The following is a 14519-nucleotide window of genomic DNA, read 5'->3' on the forward strand; positions in this document are numbered from 1 at the left end:
GCTATGATGAAAATGTGAAGAAGTGGGAAATGAAACATTCAATGTGATCTAGTACATAGGGAGCCATCTAACCAATTAAAAAACTCTTCTTCACACTTATTTTCAGAAAAACAATCTCTAGATCAAAATGAATGTTTTATTCTATCTGCCAGATATCGATTCGTCTGAGGCTTATCTTTGCTGCCTGGTTTTATCAATTTAGAGCTTCTGGGATCTGGAGAGTACCATATGTGAAAGTCCTTAGAGGCGAGAAGAGCTTTTTTCCCCCTTTTTCTATCTTCTCACCTTCACTATACCACTTCACTGTTCAGCACTTTTGGTGATTTCAATCAACACTATTCTCAAAGACCCTTTGAAAATAACAACATATCTAAACTCTTGTTCAATAAGAAAAATCACTCAGCAGCCTTCCTTAGAAACAGTGCCCTTGGCAGCTAATCATTTTACTTTTAATAGCAAATGTAATGTGCTTTGTGAAGGTTTAATAGAAAGCACTAGGAGCCATTTATTCATGGCACAGACAGATTTGAAGAGAGATAAGCAAGTTGCTATTTAGAAATGGAAGTTAATGCGGTCAGTCTTCCTGATTTCTGATTTGTCCTTTCATGTTGTCACTACAACACACCAGCACTCGGCTGATTTATTCAAATACCAACTTTAAAATGAATCTAAGAAATAAACTGTTTGGTGGGTATTAGGAACTAAGGAATTAAAAGCATTATTTGGAATAATGTCACAAATAAGCAATGTTTTCACTGTGTGGCATTTAACTGGAGATGCATAAGATGAATTGACATTCTCTGTGTAATCAGACACCCTGCTAAAGGCGGAAATTAAAACTGTTGGCCTTGTTAGTTTGTAACCAGTGAGTAGTTCCATCCAAATTGAAGTGTGCAGACTCTCACTTGCACGATGCTGCTTTCCTCTCATTCTGAATATTTGCAGACTCTTGCCTAAATTTCCCCCAGAGGGTTTGCTTATGTCCCAGTACAGATGATAAAGGGACGCAGGGGACCATCCAATCTGCCAACAGTGTCTATTCTGTACACAGATGGACCCTGCTGGATTTATCCATTGCTGGCTCTTATTACAGCCTACCTGTTGAAATGCTTTAAAAATAATGAACACAGTTCGAAGCTTTGGGACACATGCCTAAAAACGGAGTGGAAGTATACAAACAAACTGGGTGAAGACGTGTATTAAATCTCCACAGATTCTGAGTTAAATCCACCATTCCCTGATCTCACACACACTTTCTTTCCTTTTCAAAATATAAGCACTGCATTTTTGTTTTCGCTAGGTTCCTGGGACCAAGCCAGTTTTCAAATATAAGAGATAATGGTTTTATAAAAGCCATTATAATAGATAATGGTTTTATAAAATAAATTGCATTCATTTTATATTTATGCGCTCTCTCTCGCTTTTCTTTTAGTCTTTTTCTTCTTTGGTATTTGCTCATTCTCACTTCTGCTGCTAAGATAATCTTCCAGCTCTGGTGCCCAACTATATATTATAAGAGAACGTTTACCAATACAGACCTTTCTCCTTATTTGTGGCCATTCCTTCACTTCCATCTCCTCCTAAAAGCTAGGTTCAGTAATTAATTCTATAAAATTAGGAAAATCTGTGTATACCATGTGACAAGAAACCATACAGTAGGGACTAGAGAAGGAGAAGGAGTTACTGGTCCTGGTCTATTTCCTTGTCTATTTCACACATACTTATTTGTTTGTCCTTTCTGGCCCATTTCTGCATTTATCTTCCTTCCTTGGGGCTTTGGGGAAAAAACCATTTTCCTCTTCTACAGCTGAAATGGGCCCTACATCTCCAGGGGACAAGTAGTCTATAGTGATTCACAGTTTGCTCTCCTGACTATCCAACAGATTATCTTCTTTCATGGGGAACACATAGATTATGGCCCACAAATCTATATTTGGTCCAGAATCACTGTGGATATATTAAAATTAAAGGTAAAGGTTTCCCCTTGACGTTAAGTCTAGTCATGTCCGACTCTGGGGGTGGGTGCTCATCTCCATTTCTAAGCCGAAGAACCGGCGTTGTCTGTAGACACCTCCAAGGTCATGTGGCTGGCATGACTGCATGGAGCACCGTTACCTTCCCGCTGGTGCGGTACCTATTGATCTACTCACATTTGCATGTTTTTGAACTGCTAGGTTGGCAGAAGCTGGGGATAACAGTGGGAGCTCACCCAGCTCCCCAGATTCAAACTGCCAACATTTCGGTCAGCAAGTTCAGCAGCTCAACGGTTTAACCCACTGTGCAACTGGGGACTCCATATTAAAATTCTTGTCTTAATATTTCAGCCTCTTGCTACCCTCAGTAATCATGTTTTCATGTGTTTGGCATTTCTTGGAGAATTGCTTAGTTTTAATCAGTACAGGTAGTCCCCAAGTTACGAACATTTGACTTACAAATTACTCATAGCTGAGAGTAAGACAGCTATGAGTAGGTGAGACAACAGGAAGTGAGAGAAATCTAACCCTAGGAAGGGAAATTCACTCATGGAAAAGTTACCATGGAAAAAGATGTCTCCACTGAAGATTTATCACCAATCCTTTTTTTCGCAACAAGCCAATTTTTTCAAAATCTGATTCTCACAGGGACAGAAAGTCAGTTGAAATCCATTGAACAGGGGCACAGACAGCAAAACAAACATCACAGGGGTATTAACCCATCTCTATCCTGTCCAAAGCGCATGTGTGGAGTTACACATAAAAATGTACCTGTTCCAATTTACATACAAATTCAACTTAAAAACAAACCCTCAGAACTTCTCATGTTTGTAACCTGAGAACTGCCTGTAGTTGGAGAAAGGGATCATGCTAGTAAGTCTAATCATGACCATGTAAAAGATAATAACCCGCTTCCCCCCCCCCCCCCCCACAAAACACAATCTACCAAAAGGACTAAACTCAAGCATAATTGTGTTTTGTTTTCTCCTTTTTTTTACTCTTACTGGAAGTTTGATGCTGGAGCACACTGTGATGCCCTCAAGTACTGAGACAAAGAGATGTTAAGTGTCTTATCTAATATAATCAAACCACAGTGTCTGTGCTCTTGTCCCAATAGCAATGTGTGCTACAAAGGGGATCTTCATAATAATGTAAGATGGACTCAAGGCACTTGTAATGAGCTGTGCATTGGACACAGCATGCCTAGCTCTGTCCTGGCTCCTGACCTGTTGTTCTAACAAGCAGCAGAATTATAAAAGCTTCTTGTTATGGTGTTTCCTTCCATCATGACCACCACCCCACTCCAGCCAAACTGAAATGGCAGCTGAAGGCATGTGCAAACTGTTCTGTTTTTCACTGTGCTAATCATAAGATATTTTTAGTCTACGATTATGAATAGGGGAATACCCTAACTATTTTAAGTCGTCTAGTGAAGCCAACATCAGTCAAATTATTTTGAAGACTTAACTACAGACTGCAATATTGCCCTATGAAAGTAGCATGCCTGGCGATTTGGAGAATATTATTTTTAATTAGTCTCGTCTAATATTGGGTGCACTAAGCCTCTGCCAATCACATCTACCTCAGTGAGAGCAGCAAAACAACAAGGGAAGGAGGTAAGAAAAGAAAGAGAAATGTTAACAATCAGTTGAAAGAAGGATGCAACAACTTAGCAGAAAACACCAAAATGCAAGGTAGGAAAGAGTGTTTAAAGAAAAAAGTGTTTACACTGTCAAACGAAAAGTCTCAAAACAGAACATTATTAGGTCTAAAAGGATGAGCCTTCGTGGAACACATCTCCTATCATCCCTGACCACTGCTCATGCTTGCCAGAAGCTGGTTGGTTGCCAGAAGCTGAAATAACCCCTCTGCTGTAAATAATTGTTCCATGGGAATTTGTGGTAGTTTTAGTAATTTTAAGAGCTAAATCTCTTAGTCCTATCTAGAATAGATCTGAAAATAAGACAGTTCTGGTGGCCAACATGCTCTATTCCTTTTAAAGGGTTGTATTAAGGACTATATATCCCATCATCTTCACCATCAATCTGGCCATTGATTATTAAAATATACCATGCTAACATACTACTGAGAAACTCTTTAAACACTGTACAGCATGTACAGAATAAACTAAGCATTAAATGAGGACAGTGTTTCAGGTGATGAATATTGAGATGAAAGAGAAATTCACGCATCTGCAAAATATGATAAACACTTAAGCAGCATTTCCTAGGGGTTTTGTTGTTGTGTGCCTTCAAGTCAGTTCTGACTCTAAGGAGAACCCTATTACAGAGTTTTCCAAGAAAAAATTCTTCTCAGGGGGTTTGGTCTTCAGATTGAGAGAGTGTAATTTGCCTAAAGTTGCCCAGCAAGTTTCCATGGCCAAGCGGGGATTTGAAGCCTGGCCTCTGAAGTCAAAAGCAAATGCTCAACTCCCTACATCACACTGATTCTCAAGGCTTTAGTATTGGACAATTGACCACTCTAAACAACTTTATATTTTTTTCAAAAGTCCAGTACTAAGAGTTTATTTTATATCTGAGGATTTCAAACCTTTTTCCAAAGATGGGAGGAGAAATAGCACCACTCTTTTCAGCAGAAGCAAATGCCCAAGGGTGCTGAGCAGGCAATGCACTTTAGGAAGGACAGACAATTTGGAAAAGAGTAGATAGGGCTACAATGGAAAAAAAGTTTAAGACAGAAATCCTGACGAAAACCTGAAAGAACTGGGTGTTTTCAACAGTAGACGCACACCGTGAAAAACTCTTCGGTGGGACATGGTCACATGCATGCACAACTCAGTTCTTTCAGCATTCATAACATGCCTAATGTCATCATGCCTATGACTTGAAAAGCATGATAGTGGCAAGGATTGTGTCTCCCTTGGCCAATGTTCTTCCTCATATTTACTATCAACTACCTAACTTTTTGCTCCTTGACTTGCTAGAAGAAGTTGAGGAGCAGCCACGTTTCTACACAGCATTTGAGTAAAAGAACAATTCCATCTCCTTCCTATTCCAATCCAACATTTTCTAGCAAGGCAGAAACCGGAAATATGATCCCTGACATGTGCTGTTTTTACTTAAATTAAATTCTTGGATTGCCTTTCCTTACCAAATCACTCAGAAGTGAAAGACAAGCCCTGGAACTCACTATGTTTCTTATTTCTATAGCATGTTTTCAATTACTTTATTATTCAAAGTGTGTCTTCTTTACTGGTCTATAGAATGACCCCATCCAATCATCTAGCACTCATATGACTTTCTCCTATATTCTACAAAGAAAGGATTAAGGGACTCATGGATCTTTGAAGAGTTGGTTCTGAGTGCATGAAATTAAGGCTAAGAAAAACAGGAAGTATTGTATATGCAAATTGAACCATGTTCCTACCCCATACCAGAAACTGAGCAGCATCAGCATTTCTTAACTGTGTCCAAGTTCTTGACTCACATAAAAATATATTGAGGCTAAACATATTTAGATGAACGTATTGTGGAAAGATCTCAAGAGAATGGTAACAGAATTCCCAAAACCTTGAAAATCTCCTTCCGTCACATTTGTTTTTCTGTTGTGTCAACAATCTCACTTATATGAGAAAATAATGTGGACCTAACCTGGTGTCTTGCTAGGGTAAAAAATAACAAATCCATTCACTTTAATGGAATCCTGCTGGTTTATACTATAGTCACACAGCAGGTATAAAACAGAAACCTGCCTCAGTGTTTACTCTGCCTGCTCACCTACTAAAACCATGGATTTCTGCAAAACACCAGACAAAGAGTAAGAACTTCTGACATTTATTTTCAATAACATCTGTGTCATAATTTGGTTGGTTTTGAGACATTTAAGCATACAGCAGATTTTGCACCAAAAAGATAAGGAAAAATCTAGATTTAACTAGTCAATCCCATGAATTATTCAGCCATCTATAACAAGGCTGCATAATTTCAGCACTAGGTTCAAATGAAGACCAAACCAGGAACATTTCACCCACCATATCTTTAAAAGATATATATCCTAAAAGTATATGCTATGGTTACTTTAACCAAACAGAGAACTAACAAAAACCTGATAGATTGTTCGAGTAAACAAAATGATATCCACTTACATAGCTCTCCAGTCCATCCTTGGCATTCTCACATTATACCTAAAGTAAGAGAATGTCTAATCCGTTTCTTCAAGTCAGTTAGCTGGAAGGACTGCTGAAACAGTCTCCGCAGATCCATGGCCATGTCACCAAGAAGTGCCAACAGTGTGACAGTAAAAGGGGGGGAAATTAAAACCTGCAGGAGTTGAATACTCCCAGGAATCCTGACTGTCAGAGTGTTCCACTCCCCTTAGGCTGCCGCTCTCTCCAGACACTGCTCCTGCATTTGAACCAACAGTTAGTTCTTATTTCAAACAGGACCTGATCCAGCATAAAATCTGTTCTCTGTAGTGCGTCCTGTTAACATTCTGCTATCAGATCTCTCGGCAGCTGAGAGAAAAAAACATCAGACACTCCTCTGTGATCTGGGAAGGGTGTGGATGCATGTGTGCATGTGTGCGAGTGAGACAGACAGACAGACACAGAGAGAGCAAGTGCATACCTCTGTATAAGCAAGAATGGAATTGCTTCTGTGGGGGGAGGGGGAAAGAGAGGAAAATTGAGAGATCGTGTGTGAGAGATAAAAACCTTGCTGGAGTTCCTATTTGCATATTGTAACTTAGGAATTCTGTAACTTAGCAGTGGCTGAGGAAAAACAAATGGTTTTTCTTAAATGGACTAATTGGTCCATTTGTCCAGTTAAGGAGTGACAGAAGCTTGGATTCTTCTCATCAACCGACTCTGTGTTTTAGCCTAGGCCAGTGATTCCCAAACTTCAGTGCTTTGGCCTTAAGCTGCCAGAAATTTTAGCTGCCTTGTCTAATTAGCAGCGATTCTTGAAGTCAAAAACACCAGGAAGACCAGAGTTTAGGAAACACTGGCCTAGGTGTGAAATGAATTCTCCAAGGTGCTGAAATAATTTTGGTGCTAGGGTTCAGCACCTTAGAGAGCTCATTTAAAGTCTTGTTGTTTATTCATTCAGTCACTTCTAACTCTTCATGACCTCATGGATCGGCCCATGCCTGAGTTCCCTGTCGGCCATCGCCACCCCCAGCTTCTTCAAGGTCAAGCCAGTCACTTCAAGGATATCATCCATCTTGCCCTTACTTGACCCCTTTTCCTTTTTCCTTCCTTTTCCCCCAACATCATGATATTTTCCAAGCTTTCCTGTCTTCTCATTATGTGGCCAAAGTACTTTATCTTTGCCTCTAATATCCTTCCCTCCAGTGAGCAGTCGGGCTTTATTTCCTGGAGTATGACTGGTTTGATCTTCCTGAGATCCAAAGCACTCTCAGAGTTTTCCTCCAACACCACAGTTCAAAGCGTCTATCTTTCTTTGTTCAGCCTTCCTTATGGTCCAGATTTCGCATCCATAAGTTACTACAGGGAATACCATTGCTTTAACTATGCTGACATTCGTTGTCAGTGTGATGTCTCTGCTCTTCACATCTAAAGTCTAAAATACCATATTTACTTGAAACTGATGCTCACTTTTTTGGACTAAATTGAATTATAAAAAAGTGCACATTAGATTTGATGGCACAATAGAACTGCACACATTGACCCACCTGTCTGAACAAGCCTGGAGGAACCCTGAATTACAGAGGCCGGATAAGGAAGCAGGGGGTGTGATGCTGGCAGCCTCAGGGTGACCTAGTTGCTCCTACTGCTTAGCTGCAGATCCTGCCTCCTGGATGGCCCTCAGGGTCTCCCCCTCTCCCATGCTCAGTCCCATGCAGTTCCCAACTGATTTCATTTGTGAGACCTTCAAAAACCTCCACCTTGGTTTTGAAGGCCTTCTGAATGAGACTAGTAGGGAATTGTGCGAGGCTGGTGAGTTCGCCAGGCATTGCTTCCCAAATGGCCTCAGTCATTCTGCCTGCATCCCAGATGTTCTCTGCCTGTGCTGATGGGTGCATTACACCTGAGGACAAATCCATTTTTTGGAATGTACACCTTCAAAATTGAGGCCCGCATTACATTCAACAGAGCATTATACTTGAGTAAATATGGTAATACAAAGAGGCATTTTATTCATTCACTGGCATCAAAGTCATCAGCCATTCCTGCAGTACTTAAGGGGCTTTCCAGAATTTTAAAGAGGAGTTTTCTTAACAGTACTGTGAGATGCTAACATGCAAGCCATGTGTTCTATAATCGTGTCACAAATTTTCATGAAAGGTCTTGATATCTGGAACATATATTTTAATAAAATCAAAATAATTCAGATGTTGTTATCCAATTATTTTAAAACTAATTTTAGGTATCTATACATATACCCTGTCCATAAATCAACGTAAAATTATTATGTTTTCCTTTCAAATGTTGCAGTTATGCTATAATTCTGATATCCTACATTAGTCAACTGCAAGATTCCAAAATACCACAATAATTTCAATAATACAAAATTCATAGATGGACAATATCCTTATTAGGATCAGCTAAAAAGTGTGCAAGTTTTTAAGTTTTCCAGAACACTTAATTAGGCTAGATGGAAGGAAAAACGGAAAAGACAAGGAAGTAAAAAAAAAAAAACCCTCACTAACAGAGGAGCACCTGTCTCCTTGGTATCAGGTTCCATCATTACAATACTCTCCACCACACAACAGATCACTAACCATAAATCATCTGATATATTTACATGTTGCATAATATGACATTTTAGTCACATTTTCATTGCAACCAATAATAGTCCAAGGGAATAGAAATAATGCCACTGGTAATAAATGGTTATGGGAGAAAGCAGGACGACTTCCAGGCTCTTTTTCCATCACTTAGGATAAAAAAAATTACAGAACTTAGAAAGCAGGATGGAATCTGCAACAGCAGTTTGGAGATTCATCCTCTAAGTGAAAAGGCTCTAGGCTGGTTCTAGTGGACCTTAACAGATTAAGATCTCAAAATATATACATTCTCTTCAAGACAATTGTTTGTGCTTAGAGAGGATGGCACTGATGTGGCTTTTTAAAATAGAACATTACAGGGTATAGCTTTGCTCCTTTAATACAGCTTAATAGTGCACCTGTTTCTCAAGAAATGTGAGATACTGCTATACAATAAAAGTTTTTTATTTATTTTTTCCAAAAATGAAACAGAAGGTCAGTGCTCACAAAACATTATTCAAAGCAAGTAAGCTAGTGAAGAAGTGAAGGCTGTGCTATGAATGAGAAAAAAATGTACTGTTTTATTTCAACATAAAATCATATAAGGGCACATTTTAAGAGGCTGCTAGATATAAACAAAATGAAATCAAAAATACAGATTTAAACACAGAAGCAATACTTGGGACTAGAGACACTGCACCCAGTTTATATTTATTTTTGGAGCATGCATAGTCAGAGCTTAACAGAATGTTATCAGGTTGTATTTAGCATATCTATTTATATTAAATATTTATTTGCAACATGACTGGCTGTTAACAAAAAGCCACAGCTACAAAAATATTTTTCTCAGAGAAGTTTGTTGCCTTTAAAATAATAGCAAGTTATGAGGGTCAAGACAGTGAAGCAATGCCTAAGGATAACCTCACTACTCCATTGGCGGAAATTTTAACTGCCAACTCAGCAGAACCTTTCTACGGGGTACAACAACTGCAAATTAGTCTTAGATGGCATTCCAACACGAGTAAACAAACTCAGCTGACATTACAGATCGCTATATCATTTATAGCGAGGTCTATAAATGATAAGAATAGTTCTATACACTTGTTAAAAACTTTACCCCAAAGGTCAAACCCTTGAAATGACTCTATCATGTTCCACTTACCATATTTAAAAATGTAATTATTCTGATTGGTATCAGACCAGCCAGAATAACAACCCAGGGCCACTGAACACAGACATATGACAAAGGAAAATGTGGTCTTTGTCTACACTAGACTATGAAAATAGACCCTACAATACACATGCATGGCATGCATATAGACTGGGTCTACATAAAATATTTGCAAGATAAAATATTTGCAGGATTCCTGATTCTACATTCAGCATATGACTGAGGCCATTAGGAATTTTGGGGTTGGGTGCCAGGAGTATGCTGATGACACTTGGCCCTACTTTATTATCAACACATCACTTAAAAATACTTTTCATATAATTATATCCACTTGGAAAGAGTTAATGATGGACATGAAATCATCATATGACTTTATTAAAGGTTGATTAACAACTACAACTTGCAGTGGTTTTTATTCTTTAAAAAACCAAGCAAATAAACTGCTGCTACCAAAACAAGACAGTTATTACACACATCTCAAAAATTTATGACATTCTGTGTTTTCCCACAAAACAGCACTTTTTTTGTTTCTAGCACTTTCTTTGGTATAAGACATGGATACTCGATTACAGAAGAATAAGCTTCCTAAAGGCCCTAAAGAAGTGTTTCTTAGACTTTTCAACTTACGACCCCTTTTGACTAGAGGAATTTTTACACAACTCCAGGTATATAAGTATATAACAAATCGGCATTTACAAAGCTTGCTAAACAGGCTGATTTTCCTTTTTATAAAGTACAGTTGAAGCATCTTCTGCATGCTCCACTGTAAACTTTGCACAATGGAATCATACAAATGTTTAAAACAGCCATTAGGTGACATTCAGAAGATTTTTACTATTGACAAATTTTTCAGGACCCCAACATTGCGCTAAGGGGACTGATTTGTGGCTGGGACCCATTTTGGCACATGTTGCACGTTGCCTGGGTTCTATGAATTAGTCTCCAGTGTTAATATTGTATGTTTTATGTTGATTTTAATGATTGTTTTTACTGTAATTGATGTTTTTATTGGATAACTGTTTATTGCTGTGTTTTGATATTTGATTGTTTTATCGGGCAAGGCCCCATGTAAGCCACCCCGAGTCCCTTCAGGGAGATGGGGAGGGGTATAAAAATAAAGTTGTTATTATTATTATTATTATTATTATTATTATTATTATTATTATTAAAGCAGTGCCCTAAAGTACCAGTTTTATCTGGTTTTGGGAGCTAACCACAGTCGGTCTAGCTAGTACTTGGATGTGAGACCACCAATACCAGGTGCTGCAGGCTATATTTTAGATATAGGACATGATCCCTAGTACTTCCTCCTTTACTGAATTCAATTTTGACTTGGACATCTGGCATTTTTCACTCCACATATGATAAAAATCTTCTCTGAAAAATTTTGAGCATCACTTTATTTGCAGAGTAGATCAATGCAATTGTCCAATCGTTACTAAAATACCAATCCCCAAGCCACCTTCTCGAAGAATGGAACGCACAGTGAATATGTCAATCTGTTTTATATTTCGTATTTCTTGACAGATTTTAGATACAATTCAAATGGATTCCATCTCTGCTTCAAACATTCTCTTGAGATGCCATCTGTTCCTGACAATTTAAGTCTCCCAAGCGCTTTTAGGGTCTCTTCCACCTCACTTTCTAATATTATAGATTTATTGTCAAAGCCTTTTCCTTGAAGGAATCTGATTCAATACTTGTATATAATTTCCAAGTGTATGGCCTCCACTGTCCTTTTATTTCACCCTGATCATACGTGTTGCCTCTTGATCATATAACATGATCAGAGAGAGAGAGAGAGAGAGAGAGAGAGAGAGAGAGAGAGAGAGAGAGAGAGAGAGAAGGAAGGAAGGAGGGAGGGAGGGAGGGAGGGAGGGAGGGAGGGAGGGGGAGGGATTAGAATGTTTCATTATCTTTTGTATATTAGGAATAGATATCTTCTACCTTTCTGTTGTGTTCTTCTACTTTTTTGTATTGGTTAAGAGTATATTTTTCTTTGTTATTATGAAGAAGCCACTGAACAGCTGTGTTCGATTTCTGTTGCCTTTTGCTTCTACCCCTACTTTTGGAATCACAAACGTCTTAAAGGGCCAAACTTAAAAGTGTCTTCAAAACAGAGTTTATTGAAACAAAAAGAAAAGGACGCAGGGATATTTAAATACAGTTCCACTGATCAAAAACTCAAAAACCCAAACCAGACCTGGTCCAAAAGGTAAACAGAAATGTAATCCAGATCAACTGGATGCAAAAAAGCAACAAGTCAAACAAAGTGCTCTAAGGCAAAACAAAAGGCACAGTACACAAATGGTTAACAGAGGGAGTTGCAAGAAGAGAAGCTTCGTCAGCCAAAGTCCAAGGTCGAAGCAGGAGGAAACCAAAGCAGCAGTTCCTCCAGTGTCTGCAGAAGCAGCGTCTCCAACCAAACTGGTTCAGGTCCAAACTGCAGATCCGAGTCCAACACCAAACATGAAACAGGCAGCAGGAAGACTACAAGAAACGTTCCCAATACACAGCACCCAGCACACGAACGCACATCAACACCTTGTCTTCTGCAAAGACCCCTCACCCCTGAACCCACTTTTATCTACGAACCATCATCAGAGGATGAACTGACCACCACCCCATCACCATCCCCCAAAGCTGCTCCCAGCTCTTCACGTGAATTCCCTTGACTCTCCCTCCAATTCCTCCATCTCCTGTCAAGACTTAGATCCCCCAAGAATCAGTTGGATCCCCTGATTGCCATTCTTCACCCACAGAGAACCCCATAAAGGTATCACTAGTTGTTGGTGCCTCACAAATAGCTTGCACTTCTCTTATCTTAGTCCAGTCCATGATGTCTCCTTCTTCTCCTTCACTCATTGACCCATCATCCTCAGAGAATCTCTCAAATGACTCCTCATCTGTAGATGCTGTAAGTATGTCCCGGATCTTCTTTCTCTGTTGCTCATCATCAGATTCCTGCTCCCGAGTAACCCTTTTTTCCCTTCTGGCACCCATACTACTGTTTGTAACATTACTCACAGGCTCTACTACAACACCTACACTTTTATTAAATAGAAAAATTGGGGAGGTATGTGTACACGTATGTATAATGTGGTGGAAAGATTGTTTAAAACCTGAAAAGTAGTAGAAAAACATGTTTTTTGAGTATCATAAATCCTGCTGAGGAGAATCCTGGACTAAAATCCTGTGCAGAAAATGTAGCTTTTTATGTGCAAAATGCTGTTTTCTGTACAAAAAAATGTAACTATTGTGCAGAATAAATCCAACAAATTAAACAATCTTTATAAACCCATTTTCCAAAACTTCATTGCTGTGGGAAGAAGACTGCAAAAATTACATCCCTAGAGGATAACTATTTTTCTGTTTCTCTCTTCCTTCATTCATATGTTTCCTGCAGCTTCCCTCCTTGGTCATAGGGGTGCATCCACATTGAGGTATTAATGCAGTTTGAGATTAATTTAACTTCTAGGGCTCAATGCTGTGGAATCATGGGAGTTGTAGTCTGGTAAGGCTCCAGCACTCTTTGGCAAAGAAGGCTAAAGACCTTATAAAACCACAACTCTCAGGATTCCATAGAAGTGGGCCATCGTAGTTAAAGGCTTGCTATAGCGTGTTAATTCTACAATGTAGATGGACCCATCATAGTCTAAAACTGGAACATTCTCTTAGCAAAACATCTTGTTGGAGGCATTTAAAACAGGGAAACAGGTCCTTTAAAAAGAAAAAAACTGCCCATTTTAAAAGTGTCATTGAGTAATGCTATACACATGACAGAGCCATAAGTACAAACTAGAAAATTCAGTTTTGGTTTGGTTTTTATTTAATCCAGCATGCCAGCACATGCTACTTAGTATGAGAGAATGCTTTTGATAAGAAAGCTTTTGATACTACTATTTTCCCCCCTTTATATCAGCCATATGATATAAAAAAAGTTATTTTGGAAGAACCTGATTTTACAGCATGCATTTCTTCTCCATGGTATCTGGTAGTTTTGAAAGTTTGACCGCAGTCAAGCCCTGACTCTGTTACAGGGCATTAATTTCCTTGCCTTACCCCAATAATTCTAGCGCTGAAAGATGAAAACTGAGTCTTAGTAAACAGCCTGGTTAATAAATCATAAACATTTTGGCAGGTTGAACATATGAAAAGAGTAAGATTACTTTTGGATTTGTGACAAACTTGTTTCATTATATGTATTAAGATGAAAATTATTTAAATATATTATGGGTAATAAAAATGTAAATATAAATGTGATGATAGAGATATGCTGTGTGAACTGCACCGTACATCTATCCTCCCTCACAAGTTTTCATCTAAGCGTTGAATGTTCACCAAAAAACTCAGATAATGGCTTATTGAAAGATCTCAAATTAAAAGGATTGTTGTGGAACCTGCCATGAATTTTGTTCTCCTGTGCATGATGTCCATCTAGAATCATAGAATCATAGAATAGTAGAGTTGGAAGAGACTTCATGGGCCATCCAGTCCAACCCCCTGCCAAGTAGCAGGAAATCGCATTCAAAGCACTCCTGATAGATGGCCATCCAGCCTCTGCTTAAAAGCCTCCAAAGAAGGAGCCTCCACCACGGCCCGGGGGAGAGAGTTCCACTGTCGAACAGCCCTCACCTTGAGGAAGTTCTTCCTGATGTTCAGGTGGAATCTCCTTTCCTATAGTTTGA

General features: G+C 38.9%; 1 protein-coding gene across 5 annotated transcripts in view; it reads right to left on the reverse strand.

Moving 5' to 3' along the window:
* Positions 1–14519, reverse strand: part of kif26b (kinesin family member 26B) — a 384274-nt gene that overhangs the window by 157327 nt on the left and 212428 nt on the right. The window contains exon 1 of one of the 5 annotated variants that reach the window (XM_062968958.1): positions 6079–7223. The exons of the other annotated variants lie outside the window; for them this stretch is intronic. Coding sequence (XP_062825028.1) covers positions 6079–6104 — 26 coding nt within the window. The 5' untranslated portion in view covers positions 6105–7223. Of the gene's footprint in view, positions 1–6078; positions 7224–14519 lie in introns of those variants that run through there. 5 annotated transcript variants of the gene reach the window in all.

The sequence above is a fragment of the Anolis carolinensis genome, chromosome 1 (assembly GCF_035594765.1).
Source record: "Anolis carolinensis isolate JA03-04 chromosome 1, rAnoCar3.1.pri, whole genome shotgun sequence".
NCBI classification, from domain to species: Eukaryota; Metazoa; Chordata; class Lepidosauria; order Squamata; family Dactyloidae; genus Anolis; species Anolis carolinensis.